General features: G+C 46.5%; 4 protein-coding genes and 2 non-coding genes across 6 annotated transcripts; 3 read left to right on the top strand and 3 right to left on the bottom strand.

Moving 5' to 3' along the window:
- Window positions 1-637: 637 nt before the first annotated feature.
- Window positions 638-2,205, top strand: An01g00450 (uncharacterized protein; the record flags this gene model as incomplete). Its single annotated transcript, XM_001388454.3, has 3 exons — window positions 638-682; window positions 744-1,566; window positions 2,078-2,205. The coding sequence occupies 3 exons, from the start codon at window positions 638-640 to the stop codon at window positions 2,203-2,205; spliced, it is 996 nt and encodes a 331-aa protein (XP_001388491.3).
- A 375-nt stretch (window positions 2,206-2,580) lies between these two features.
- 5S rRNA lies at window positions 2,581-2,699 on the bottom strand. Its single transcript, XR_009467996.1, has one exon. It is a non-coding gene; the product is annotated as a 5S ribosomal RNA (ribosomal RNA).
- Window positions 2,700-5,664: 2,965 nt separating this feature from the next.
- On the top strand, window positions 5,665-8,193 carry An01g00430 (uncharacterized protein; the record flags this gene model as incomplete). The annotated part of the gene is made up of 1 exon (XM_059747335.1): window positions 5,665-8,193. The coding sequence occupies one exon, from the start codon at window positions 5,665-5,667 to the stop codon at window positions 8,191-8,193; it is 2,529 nt and encodes an 842-aa protein (XP_059603023.1).
- A 1,105-nt stretch (window positions 8,194-9,298) lies between these two features.
- Window positions 9,299-10,499, bottom strand: An01g00420 (uncharacterized protein; the record flags this gene model as incomplete). Its single annotated transcript, XM_059747285.1, has 3 exons — window positions 9,299-9,416; window positions 9,470-10,105; window positions 10,207-10,499. 3 exons carry the CDS (start codon window positions 10,497-10,499, stop codon window positions 9,299-9,301), a joined length of 1,047 nt encoding a protein of 348 aa, XP_059603022.1.
- A 1,056-nt stretch (window positions 10,500-11,555) lies between these two features.
- tRNA-Asp (GTC) lies at window positions 11,556-11,645 on the top strand. The gene has a single exon. It is a non-coding gene; the product is annotated as a tRNA-Asp (tRNA).
- A 400-nt stretch (window positions 11,646-12,045) lies between these two features.
- On the bottom strand, window positions 12,046-13,124 carry An01g00400 (uncharacterized protein; the record flags this gene model as incomplete). The annotated part of the gene is made up of 3 exons (XM_001388451.1): window positions 12,046-12,207; window positions 12,257-12,487; window positions 12,540-13,124. 3 exons carry the CDS (start codon window positions 13,122-13,124, stop codon window positions 12,046-12,048), a joined length of 978 nt encoding a protein of 325 aa, XP_001388488.1.
- Window positions 13,125-14,367: the final 1,243 nt, after the last annotated feature.

Genomic DNA, 14,367 nt, shown 5'->3' with positions numbered 1-14,367 from the left:
GCACGGTTGTCCCTGCGTGGTGGCCTCATTAACACATATCTGATGAGCTTCATGCCATCAAGGGATGAGTAACAGTTGTACTTAATTATAATCATACTATAAAACAACATCTTCTCCTACAGAGACATTGTTGGTAAAATAATACATATAACAACTGACAATTACTGAATGACCGAAGCAAATATAACCGCGTATCATGGTCAAAGATCGCGTATACTCCACATCTGCCACCGAATGTACAACACGACTCAAACAAACACCCAAAGACAATCGCCAGGGACAACAGCTACATTATTAAGCTGAATTAATCATCAAGGTCACCTTCTGGAAGATGCTGCGTGCAAAAACACTGTCCGAATCCAGCTTAGCCTCCGCTCAGAACAAGCGTGGGCGGAATCTAAACCCTTTTCGGATGATTTTGTAGACTGCCCCGTTTGTTCTTCAGCTTGGCTCTGCTCGATTCCATGGACAGAATACCCGGGGAAAAAGGTATATAAGTACAGACAGACATGGCATCCTCAGATCCATCTTTCAAGCTAACACTTTCCTCCTATCCTTCACTTGAGAGTTGTAAGACTCCAACGTCTCTGCCTTGACTACTTCTCTCCATTCTCATTACCTTCTCACATCACACACAATGGCTCCTCAACTCGCCTGGCTGGGCCTCGGTAACATGGGCCGCGTACGCTCTCCCCGTCCCCAATAACTTATTAACAGTCCACAACCTCTAACCTCAAAAACAGGGCATGGCCAAAAACCTCGCTGCCAAAGGCTCCCTCGCCACCCCCCTAATCATCTACAACCGCAACATCACCCGCGCCCAAGAATTCCAAGCCGCGACTCCCAACACCACCATTGCCAACACCGTCTCCGAAGCCGTCACCAAGTCCGATATCATCTTCACCTGTGTCGGCGACGACGCCGCCATCCAATCCATCATCGACGCCAGCATCGCCAGCGGCTCCCCTCTCACCGACAAGCTCTTCGTCGACTGCTCCACCGTCCACCCTGACACCACAACCTCCATCTCCGAGAAGCTTCAGGCCAAGGGTGCTCGCTTCGTCGCCAGTCCCGTCTTCGGTGCCCCTCCCATGGCCGCCGCCGGCCAAGTTATCCCCGTCCTGGCGGGTCCCCGCGAAGCCGTCGAGCAGGTCAAGCCCTACACGACTGGGGTTATTGCCAAGGCGGTTGTGGATTTCAGTGATCAGCCTCCGGCTAAGGCGTCGCAGTTGAAGATTCTTGGTAACACCTTTGTGTTGGGTATGGTCGAGAGTATTGCGGAGGGATTGGTGGTTGCGGATAAGTGTGGACTGGGCACGGATGCTCTGCATCAGTTCTTTGAGGCTGTGTTCCCCGGCCCCTATGTGGCTTACTCGGCTAGGATGAGGTCCGGTGATTATCATGAGCGGAAGGAGCCGTTGTTTGCGGTTGACCTGGCTCGGAAGGATGCTCGTCATGCGATGGATTTGGCGGGTAAGGTGGGCGCTAGGATGAAGGGAATTGAGTTGGCCGATGACTACATGGCGAAGGTTAAGGAGCATATGGGTGAGAGGGGAGATGTTGCGGGTATGTATGGCGCTGTGCGCCAGGAGGCGGGATTGAAGTTCGAGAATGCTCAGTAGCTTGATGTTGAGCCACCTCTTCTGTCTACGGGGCCTTACATCTTACCTACCAACCAACCAACCAACCATCATCTTGAGATCTAGATAGACCATATACGTATACTTGAATCCATTTCTGCCCTGTTTCTTGAGCGTTAATGTGGTTCGACGAGCTAGCTGAATTGAGCAGGTCGGTCACCTTTGTCTTCTCACCTTTCATCACCACATTGTAGCATTCCATCGATTTGACAAATCCAAGTCATTTAAAGTGCTCCCCGTATTTTGCTACCCATAATCCACATATACCTACTATACTCTCTGACGAATGGCTCGCAGAAAATCCAATGAAGATGCCAGTCTTATTAGAAGATTCATACGACGAAGAATTCTCTCCCTTCTGAGGACTGAGAAAGTTCATTTATGCCCATTGCATGTGTCAAAACAAGAAAAAGGAAAATATTAATGTGGATGATCAGAACCTAGCAACGAGGCATTCTCAGTAAATTATGAGATCAATATTACCAGGCAAGAAATTGCCAAGAAGAGGGCGAGACTCAGTGAACTACAAGCCGAACTGAGAAATAGACCATCTGTCAGTGCATAAGGCTTTCTGCTTATGATCATTTTGGCTAATGACAAATGTGGTGAAACGATAGACACCGGTAGAGGACCAACATAACACGACTATCGCTTTATATATCGGAAACGTTGGGCTATAGTTGAGATTATAATCCATAAGTCTGGGAGGGAGAATACTTGGGTCTTTTAGGATATGTTTCAACAACAATTATTCTAGTAGTGTTTTATTGGTTGTGATGCTGTGTAGAGAAAATGAGGACGAGAGACACTGTAAAACAGAAGGCCACCGTTCGGAGTAGCGGAAATGCTCGTAGATATAACCCTGAAATGCTCCATAACAACTAACACAGGTCTATTAATTGATTTATTGACCACCAGAATGATAAAATAAAAGAGAAAAACATACAACAGAAGGGATTCGCTGGTGGTCACCCACCCAACTACTAACCTCCCGGCGTGTGGCTTAAGTACGGCTGAGCGGACGGGAAGCCCTGTTTTCCACACCCTGTGGTCGTATGTACTCATTGCTAGTCATGTCTGGGTTATATTCTGCTAAAAATATTACAGAAGAAGAATGTTCTTGGCCACCGAGCGGCGCCCCAGATGGTCTGTCGCTGCTTCCTGGTATCTCATTTTTACTATTATTGTTGACATCGATCGACTCAACACTAAATCTACGTTGTTCGTAACAACGTTCAATACATCACGCTTTCTTCAGCTTTATGCCTTCATGGGCTCATCCTAGACCCTGGGGCTCGCTGGACGCAGTAGCTGCATAGATTCTCCTCGCTGACTACCCTGAACCAATATATTTTATATTATAAGGCGGACAATATTAACAGAAAGATTCAGGCATTTGGGGTAGCATTTGGCTTTCATACTTGTTCTATGGCTTCAAATCAATTGCTGACTGGTTCACAACCGGACCCGACGAGACAAATTGCCTCCCGTATATCGGCACTGCTCGTTGCGTTCCGATCAGCCGGATATATTTATTACCTCGCGGCATCTCAACTTCCTGAGCCGCTGAGCCCGACATATCAATTTCTGTTCTTGGTTAGACAGGCGTTCATAGTTTCGTTTTGCAGCTTCTGGCTTTGCTGTACTCGTCGTTCCTTTGTGAGGATCTTATTCTGGCGGGATTTTGGGAGCATGGAGTGGCAGGCTAGAGTGGTGAACTGGGATAAGAAAATCCTTCAACGGCTACTAAGGATGCGCCAAAGGACCCTCGCCACAACGAGACAAAGGTAGATGCCCCGCATAGCCTACGGAGTGGGATACAACCAAGTGGATTTATCACCTTTGTTATCATATGATAATCATAAATAACAGTCCCTCTGGCTCTCTTCTCAATGTTGATCCCATTAAAGCCAAGGTTACTCGTCACTACGGCCAGTTTTGAGAACATACACAAGATGACGTATGAACGGCAAATCGCACCACATTCGCCTACCTATTGCGAGCGAGAATTTGCAAAGACGTGAGTGGTGCATATCATCATAAATATTGGGTATATTCTCCACGCGTCATTCCCTCTTTTTCAATCAGTAACGAACTGTATTGGAGATGGCTAGCCTATGGCCTGGAACCGAGAGCAAATATTGGAAAGAAAGATTGAATAACACTGTCCGGTAGGGTGTAGTTTCCTGGTTCAGACTATGGCTCTGGGACTGTCATCATTGTTGTACAAGGGCCCATCCAAGCAACGTCATAATCCGCCGTAGAGACGATGAACCTAATATATGCATAGGCGGTTGTGGGCAGATTATTTCCTTCATTATATCCTAAATTCCTAGGTATCACGTCTACGATATCTAGTAAGGTATCGTCCATAAAATTTGCTATCCCTAGGCGCCGTTCGCAACCCTCCCTCTGGCAGCGGGGAGATAATATTGTGGTTCAAAAACACTATCACATAACTATATCATCAGAGTTAGTAATCGTCAACAGCCGCAATGTGGCATATACGGTCAACATACTGCGATGTCTTGGTAGACGGTGGTCCAAAAGATATCCTGGGCGCAATTCTAACTGATCGATCCATTCGTAAAGCTTAAACTCGTATTGATCTTATAGACATAGATGTCGTGGGAGTACAAATTGCGCAAACCTATCGCGCTTTCCAAAGGATCCATTCTGGAAAATCTATGCTGGCGATGTGCAATCCACCGCATACGGAAGAAGCCAATAGTGGGAATGGTGTCGCGCAAAGTATTCAAGAAGCGGCGCCAGAGAGTGGACATGGCCTCGCGTAGCTCTGGTGAAGGATCCATCCCTACGGGGATGGGGTCATCAAAGCTGACTGCGATCAGGGTCAGAATCTGCAGGGTAGGGGCAGCCGTGCGCAAGAAGAGTTGGAAGCTGGGCTGACTGGGCTCGACCCAGCGAAGATGGAGCTCCGAGAAGCAGGTGAAACGGACTTGTTGGGCCAGGCCAGTAAACAGATTCGAGCTTAAATTATAGAATTGATCCCACAGACCAAGCCGGAGGATGTGAAGATTCGGAGCAGCCCGGATAACGAGACAAGGAAGAGACTGTTGTAGCATTTTAATTTGAGGGTCCGAGACGAAGTTCCAGGTCTCCTAGCTCGGGAAGAAGGAATTGCAGGATCTCGACTCTAGAAACTGCAATTGTTCCTTAATCCAAAGCCCGATTCTGGATTTATTCGGGACAGCGATGCTTACCTAGGCACCCATCCTGGGTAGAGTCACTAGCATGATAGCCGTAGGATTCATCTCTATGCAAATGAGTCACTCATGCATCCGTGCAGCTACTGGTGCTATATGGCGCCGAGCACGTGCATATGCTGCGAGACACAGCCTTCACGCACGCCAGTGGGGAAATTGAGCCTATATTTTAATCGAACGGTCAGAGTGCGCATTTGTCTGTCCCAATCACCCAGTCGAGGACTGCCAAAATAAATTCACAAATAGAGCGGCTCAGTGTGTATGCAGCCTCGAAAGGGCAATCACTAAGTGAACACAGTATTTCTCGAGCAGTCGTGGATTTTTGTAAGGCATATTGAGCGCTTTCGGTCGGGTATTTCTCCAACTATCGTTGAAGGCTTGTAAAGGGTGGTATGGAACCCCAAAATAACAAGGATATCGCTCTCAGCTAGAAATGAAGCCTGAAAAATGTGATAGAGATTTTGATGTATTGGCGATACTCCAAATCTTGCCTTCGCAAAACTGAGAGAATCCCACGAAGACCAGGTAAGCTAGCTCGTTCTTTCATCTTACAAATGGGGCGTCGACTTTTCGACTGGATCAGGTAAGGAACATCATCAGCTTCTAGCATTAATGCAAGGCTTCTCGCTTTTCAGTTCAGCTTATGTAACTAGAAGCCTGATTTCCCGTGATTCACTCGTATCCTCTAGCCGCCCGTTTCGTGTGTTCTCCTCCAGGCAATAACCTTCTTCTACCATACCGTCATCCTCAGCCTTTCTACTAACTTTGCCAACCTTCTCCATCAAAGATAACACACAATGATTCGCTGGCATGATCCGAGCTGCAGACGACCAGCTGTCAGTGTGGCAAGTGGTATTCCATGCTGCAATTACTGCTTTGCCATTGCAATCGTCGAGCAAGAAACAATAGTCACAGATTCATCGGTGCCGCTAAACAAATCCTCTCATAGTTCTCCCTGGCCATCATGCCTCATTTCAGGTAGCCAAACTATATCAAAGAGAAGCACACAACATGGAGAAAGCGAATTCCGAACAGACTCTCAAGAGAGCTTATTCCCAACACTGCCCTCCGAAGATCACATACGGCTTGTCAGATTAGACGCTGGTCGTATCGATGGCCTGCTTCATGTTGACCTGGAAGTGGTGCACATTTACAATCAACCGGCTCAATTATTTGAAATCTTGTCATATACCTCTGCGAATGAAAGCGAAGGCTCTGACAGTTCCCATATTGTCTTTGTAGGCAAGTACTGGGACATTGTTTACGTGTCATACAACTGTCAACAGGCGCTTCGCTTTTGTCGGAACCAGGATTTTGACCGACTCTTATGGGTGGACTTATTATGCATTGATCAGGCAAATCTCAAAGAAAAAAGTCAGCAAACCTCCTTGAGAAGAGAACTTTGCCTGAAGGCGTCTAAAGTTGTCGCCTACTTGGGAGAAGAAACTTCCGACGGTAGAGAAGCTTTGGAATTTCTCAAGAGCATGGCTATAACTGTCCAAGAAATGAGAACTGGCCATGAGCATATCAACGAAGTTAATCGAAGAGCTTTGAGAATCCTTCTAGAAAGACCATTGTTCACCCGATTATGGTTTCTTGTTGAAGTATTATTAGCTCGGAACCTTGAGTTAGTTTGCGGTGCACAGTCAGCTCCATGGCCTAAGGCGCCTTTTGCGCTGGCCCATGAAGATGTTCCTATACCTGACTGGTTGTTCAAGGGAGAAAAGTGGTACGGACTTACTGATCGTGATCTCTTACCCATACTATCCCAGACATCATCTTACAAGTGTTCCGATCCGCGGGACAAGGTGTTCGCGGTGCTTAGCTTGATATCCCAGAGTGAACTTGACCCCGACTACACTGTTTCCGTTGAAAAGATATACATCGGTCTAGCTGCGTACCTTATCGCAGTTTGCAGTTCGATGGATGTTCTCGAATTCGCTGGTTTAAATGTGAAAACATTCGACGTCCCCTGCTGGGTCCCAGACTGGTCCCAAGCATTATCCACGTTCAGTCAAGTCCTTTCTGCAAGCGATCAAGACCTCAATCGGAAACGTAACAAACTCCCAGGCGCACGTCATGTGCTATTTCATGATTATCTTGCCTTCAAATGTGAAAGTCATCTGAGCGTGGCCACGCCAATCCTGCGCACTTGCTCTATCAGGATCTGCGGGTTACAGGGCAGCATCAAACGGAATCGAGGTTATGTACACATCAGCATGGCACTTGACAAAAGAGCTACTCTGTTTGTTTCCTTCCTCGATAGAGGGTATGAAGAAGGGCCCGATAGCTTGTTTCTTCTGGGTGGGTGCAAAAGCCCTGTCATTCTCAGAGAAGGCTCTGCTCCTGGCTCTTATCTTCTCGTATCGGCCTGCGCCCTTTCGCTCGGACGACCTCCCTCCAATTGGCTGCTCCCTTGGGCCAGCAGTAGGGTGACTCAACAGATCAGCATCTTAAGACTATCCTCTGAAGAGAAGAGCTTGATTCGTGAAGTTCATCTGGTTATAGAGCAAACTAGACGGCAATCTGTCGCCTTAGATGATACAATTCCTGTGCCCTTCTCCAGTGCCAGAGACAAGGTCTTCAGCTTCTCTTTATGCTTATTCACGGGATTACCAGAGCTCGACAGGCAGTTATGGCGCACATGGGAAAAATTTAACACTGAACTTGGTTGGATGTTCCGTGACCAACAAGCAACATGGCTGCTTCTTCAATTGCTCAATAACTTGGATGCTGCCGAAATACAAGGGCAAGGCCAAATCAAAATAGACAGGTGTTATGAGTTCCTCGCGTTGAAATATTCCGGGGTGGAATATCCTTCAACATATGCATGGGATCTGAGTCGATTTGTCTGGTCGTTTTTAAAGCGCCTGGACCCGGAGCAAGCGACCCAGAAACCACAATGCACTCCAACTCCAATCCTAAAGATTATGATGAAATCTCTTCTCCAAATTCAACAATGGGCAGCAACAACGGAACAGTTACTGAAGATATTTGAATATACTCAGACTGTGCTCGGCTCCTGCTGGGAATCATTCCCTGGTAGCCACCTGCCTCAGAAGTGGGTTGGTAACTACGAGAACTTCAACAAGGCCGTTGGGACGGATCTACATCAAAACATAACGGACTTAAGACCATCATTAGATTTATCCTGTCACTGGGACATACAAGAGTTCGAAGACAATGCCAGAGCCAGAGATCGTTTATGGGATGTCGAATTACCTCCCGAACTAGAACCCACAATCGATAATAACATGGCGGTGCATGCAGGCTTCAGGTCCTTAGGACTCGAACTATATGACGAGCGGATAATCGATATCGTGTGAGCCGTTGACCTTGTTCTAATACTTCTCCCCAAATTAAAATTCCGCGTCTTTGTCGAAATCACTAAGTTCCTATGACTTATTTCCTTCTCATAATGGTGGCTCGTCTGTCACTCTTGATTTATTAATTCATTCTGCTGTCAATAACCACTTTACTAGCTATAGGTTCAGTCAAATTAGCTAGAACACAGAGACAGATGAATGGCTAAACAAGACCAATGTTGGTCTGACCAACACGCATCATGTTTCCTTTTCCTGCCTTCCCCCCCTTTTTTTTTCCTCCTTTTTTTTTTTTTTTTTTTTTTTTTTTTTTTTTTTTTTTTTTTTTTTTTTCTCTATTTTCTCTCTCTCTTTTTTTTCCCTAATGATTGTTCCATCTGTCTCGTTCCCCCAACCCATCCTGCCGTCGGCGACCGCTTCGCAGGCTACGGTGTCATTCAGCTTAGGTAGGAGACAGAGATAGAGGAACGGCTGGAGCTAAACTACATGATGAATAATATTTTACAATGAGTTTTCATGTTTTTTTTTAAATAAGTTGTTACACTGATTATTCTTTTACTAGCAATATGTATCTGATTATGAGCTCTACGATCGTAGATGTGAATTTCATGAATCTGATTTGCGTGTGGGGACTTGTTTTCAGTAATAGTATACGATCGTTGATTATTACATCAATTTGAATTTGAGCTGCACTGAGCTGGTCTGACTGACGGATAATGCTCTGAGGTCCCTTTCTGGGCTCCATTTCTTCTAGGGTTGTGAGTATCTAGTGCACCCGCTTCTTCCAGGGTTTGAATCTTATGCTGATCGTGCTATGCAGTGATTTACCCACCTTTACCTACGACTGTCACCCAGAATATGACTATACAACCGCCTCTTCACCAATACAACGATCATATGTTTCCCAGGAAAACCCCTTTATTTTGAGCTGTAACTTATATCAACTTGCATCCTCCCACTTCAATCCGCGCTTCCTATTCTCCCGCTTCGTCCTGTCTAGACTCATGTAGTGTGTGTCATACTTGGTAAGAGCAGTGTGGATCTGCTGTGGCAAACCTACGAAGTCCCTCCTGGTATGTCTCCTCGGCTTTTGTTTCTATCGACTTCCCTAATTCCGACGAATGTATACTGCCAGGTCGCCAAAGTGCTTATCATAATCAGGAAATTCGAATTCTTCATAGATGTTCCGTAGGCAAGTCATCACACGTGGAGAGGCAGGGTCGGCCCTGTACAACGATAAGTCTGCGCATGCTGAAACTTGAGAAGGGTGGTAACTCACGAGTGATCATCATCATCTTCATTCCTCAATTTGTCCCATATGAGGACGGCAGGTCGAGCTAGATCCAGAACAATCTGCCTTACGGGAATGTCTGGGGCGCATGAGAATACCACCGTGGAATCATCAATTTCAAGAAATCCGTCAGTGTCTTCCAGAATCGTGATTCCAGCCTCTTCAGCGGCGGTGATATCAACTATGTTGCACATCGGGTCTTGGGCAAAACACGGAATAGATTGCTGTGCTATATTTTGCATATTGCAAGATATATCACGCAGAGTCAATAGAAGGGCATGCTGGAAAGCTGATCGATCTTGCAGACTAGGGTAAACGGTTGCGAAAGACCCGAGCGCAAGCCCCACAATCCTGGATATAGAGATATCCTTTCGTGACATAAGTATTGCCCGAAGAGCTTGACACTGTGCGGTGTTCTCCCAGATACGCGAACTTCTTCGAAGAAGCTCGCTTGCATCAGGTACCGAAGCCACTGAAAGGTCTGAGTAAAGCTCCTTGGTGTGAATATTCCGCAGAAAGCGATAATGACCGATCTGGATGTGATTGTAGGCCAGATTATCATCCCTCAGATCGCAATCTTGAAGCAGTTCCTGCACAGATAAATATTCAATGCAGGGGTTTCGGCTTCACAATTTAGGGTTAGTGATTAAAGCACTCTTACTACGTTGCAACACCGGGTAAATATGAATCAGACAGAAGAAAGAAATCCAAACACAAACACTTACACGATTAACTCCATTCCTTGCTCTGGTGTCGGGAAAACCTGCCCTGTCATTACCGGAAACTCAACAATAACCTCATCCACTCCGGGCACACGGATAGTTTGAATGATCCCATCACGAGCACCCCGGAGTTGCTCTTTGATACACTGGAGTAAATCCTTGGTGTAGAAGGGCCTGCCAGAGTCATATAACGACTGGATATGGGATATTATATCCTGGACGGGGGGTAGGGGCGATGGATCTGTACGCGTTGCGAGCCCCACCAGAGTCCGAAGATGCGTGACTGCTACTTCCATGTTGTCTTTGCGAGTCAAGTATGATTTGCACTGCGAATATCCTCAGTGGGCAACGAAGGGATGTCAAAAGAGACAAGATAGCTCGGCTGCAAATAGGGATCATGCGGCAGTCCCCTGAGAATCTAAGGACAATACGACAGATGTCGATGATATTATTCTCGGGTAGTAAATTATCCCCTCCGAAGCCCTGTGAGCTATCTTATGGCTTTAATATAGTTTCACAGACAACACTGCCTTTTACCTATATCTTGGTCATGCCGCCAATGCTAAGGCACGCAGATGAAACGATATCGCCGGGACAACTTCCTCCTCGAACATCTACATCCAGGCGGGATTGTCCTTATTAGCTGTCATCGTCTCTTACCTGGAAGGAGGGCAGGTAGCCATAGTAGAGAGAATTTTGAGATGACGCGAAGGCTTCCACGGTGATTGTACGCATCTAGCACAGGAAGGTGAGGTTGACTATTGGGAAATTCCTTCCTACAAAGGAAGTGAAAAGTTTCAGGAAAGGTACGAATCATTGTCCAGATCCCTAGCATTGATAAGCACCCTATATTACGAGCAGGGATTCCATCAGGCTACGGAACTATCCTAGAGATGACAGCCTATGCAGCACATGCTGCATTTAGAGTACAATGAAAGACCATGGTACCAAGGCAAGATAGTAGCCTCATCACTGCCTGCTATTTTCTTTCAGTAAGTGCTTTCTTCCGGATAGTCGGACCCAAGTACTAATTTGACTGTGATACAGAATCTTCAATGGATAACAATACATCAATCAACCCCATTACCTCCATTTGCGGGATTTCACTTGACGCAGATGCATAGTGCTGAGGGCTTCCTGCGGGCAGGCACTTGACTAACTCGTTGGAGATGTTTGTAAGGTACGAATATAACTGTATCTTCCGCTGTTGTTCATTGACGGTTCATACTCATATGAGTACAGATGCCACTCTGTTCCATTGGGTACAAAGAAGGCAGTGTGCCGGTGAGATCTTGGTATGCTACTCTTATCCTCGCTCTTGTACTAAGATTTGGACACGTGAAAATAAGAAATCCTCGATGGTCTAACGGTCATGATTTCCGCTTGTCAATCCCTCTCGGGAACAAGCGCGGGAGACCTGGGTTCGACTCCCAGTCGGGGAGATTTCTTTTTTCGTTTTAGTTTTTCAATCTCTTTTTCACCCTTCTCGGGTTAAGGTTTTGATGTTGATGCATTGTTTGTTATAGAAGATATTTTCTCTGGGGTATTCGAGATGTTTCCATTGAAGGTGAAGACATGTCTGGTCTAAAGTTCTTATAGTATAATATGGGTTGGATGGTGGTAGAACCAAAGTTCTTCGTATCATGCATTATGTGTCATGTAGAGAATCACCATCTTATAGATATGTTTGAATATCCAGATGTAGGATAATTCTTACCGTCTCATAGAACTTCGGGGCTCCCTCTCTATACCAACATCTCTAGCGAAACACAAGGAAACAAATGCAAATATGGGACATATATCGTGATAACTGAACAATCATATTGATGAGACATCGTCACATCATGGCAGTCTGCATTTTCCATGGTTGTAGTTATAGTCAAACGCCGAAAGGATACCAATCAACTGAACAACTGTGGTGAGGGCGACCAGAACATGAAATACCTGATGAGAGCAGCCGAATATGTCAAACCTCCCGGGCTTGATTGATTCCGGAATGCGCATCTAGATCAATCATTAGTATGGTATCTTGCTTCTGTGTCAGGGTACTAACAGTATAAAAAAGTGCACCTAGAATAAGAAGCCCTCCTTCGCCGAGGTAGTATGGCATGCCAGACTGCACCATCATTTTAGCAAAACCAAAGACGCTGATACCGTGAATCAGAGGCGCGAAGCCAGATAGTCCAGTGCCGACGAAAGTGCAGACACGGAAGGTGCGCCAACGGGGTCCTTGAAATTTGGGGTTCACGAGGATCATTATTGTAATGCAACTCAGTGAGATGATCTTCCAAAATCCATTAGCTTTGTGTACAAAGCACTGGAGTGATCGACCATACCATGCCCCAGTATAATCGTCTCAACAGAGGCTCACAGTAGAATACCATATAAATTCCCGAGACAAAATCTCCTAGGGTCAGGACGATAATACCAACAAAGTCGAGTCGTAACCATAGCTCAGAGACTTGGAGGGAGTGATTCATTAGTGTGTGATAGGTAGTTGACAGACCCAAGCATATAACAGCAGTCAAGAGGAAGAAGGCAAAAATTGCGTGGTCGGATAACGTGGCTTCGGGATATTTGACTTGAAGATGCTGATAAAACATGCCTTCTGCTGCGAGGAAGAAGACGGCGGGAACAAGATGCGAATAGATGTTCACGGTTTCATTGTGCAGATACAGCCAACTGGCAAAGCATGCATGAGTGGAATTAGAGACGGGTCGATAGCCATGTCGAATAAACTCATTGTCTTGATACCATTCGGGGATTTCGTCATAAGAGACAAGGATGGGGGCACCATCATTGAAGAGAACTTTCTCGGGAGTTGCTGGTTCTTCTGCGAAGGCTCCCGGGGGAAGAGAAGGCTTCCGCTGGCGCGGGAGTGTTTCCGTTATCGATGGACTGTCCGCAAATGTGGCTTGCATATTGGATGTTGTGTCTTTTCAATTTGAGAGCAGAATGTACAAAGAGCTGAGAATGGTTGAGCGGACTGAGTGAAGATTGTACTGGATGGATAATTTCGGCGAGGAATTGAGCTGGGAAGACCCGGCCGACTGAGAGGGAATCAGGCCTGTCACCCCAGGCGCTGGGAGGAAGAGTTGGGGGGTGCTTCCCAGGAGGGGCTCATGCAGGATGAGGCCCACGAGCCTATCACAGGCGGACGTGCACGAGAACCGACAGGGGTTGATGCTTCTTCAGTGCCTGGGTCGGGCGGCACAGGGTCTTGCCATCACGACACTGGAATTGTCGGCCCTTGCTATCGTAGTCTGTTCTGTCATGACGAGCCTCTGTTGGCTCCACAAGCCTAGCGACGTTCGAACTCCAATCAGACTAGAGCTTCATGTTAGCATAGAACAGATACGTAGGGAAGCCGGCGACCATGCGATGGAACCGTACAAGCAGACACCACTTGATTTCATCGAGGACCTACTCCCAAGTTGGTCCTTGAATGTACAGCTTTTCATGAAGATGCCTGTCGCACCCTTCGAACGGCCATTGCCGCGTCTTGGCAACGATAGACTTCCTGACCTGAAGGGCTATCAGGAAGTAATACTTTGTGTTGCCACCTTGTTGTATGCCTCGATTCATCTCATCGGCTGGAATTTCGGGTTCCCCACCAGGGCAGAGCTCATCCTCTGGCGGGTATGCAGCATGTTTCTGTTCGGAAACACGGTTGCATTTTGGGTCTTCGAAACGTCAGCTGCCTGATATTGGATAGGACGCTGGCGGCGCTTCTTCTGCAGAATCTTCTGGAAATCTAAGCTGGCAGATGTGGAGCAAGCGCGACTGACAAGGGAATCTGCCAAGGTCCCCAAGGAACTGCCACTGAAGGCCGAATTCTGGAGTATATTTCCCCCTTGATTGCACGTATGCTGCTGCAAGACTATACTTGATCGTCGAGGCTTTCGTTGGGGCTAAGAGATTTGGAAGTCAGCGCTTATCACACAGTGGATTGGGCGACATTTCTGCCTCACCTCTGAAGACATGGAACATGCTTTAGCAACAAATGCGTACCATCTGACTCCTAATTTCCGGCTGATCATCGGGGTATTTTCTTTTCATCTTCTATTTCCTTTTCTCTATATTTTCTTATTTTGATTTCTGTTTCTTCTTCAGGTTGAGTTCTATCGATGACGAGTCATGTCAGTTTGACATGTTTTAGTAGAG

The sequence above is a fragment of the Aspergillus niger genome (genome assembly GCF_000002855.4).
Source record: "Aspergillus niger supercontig An01".
Taxonomy (NCBI): domain Eukaryota; kingdom Fungi; phylum Ascomycota; class Eurotiomycetes; order Eurotiales; family Aspergillaceae; genus Aspergillus; species Aspergillus niger.
This window is presented reverse-complemented; position numbering and strand designations above follow the sequence as displayed.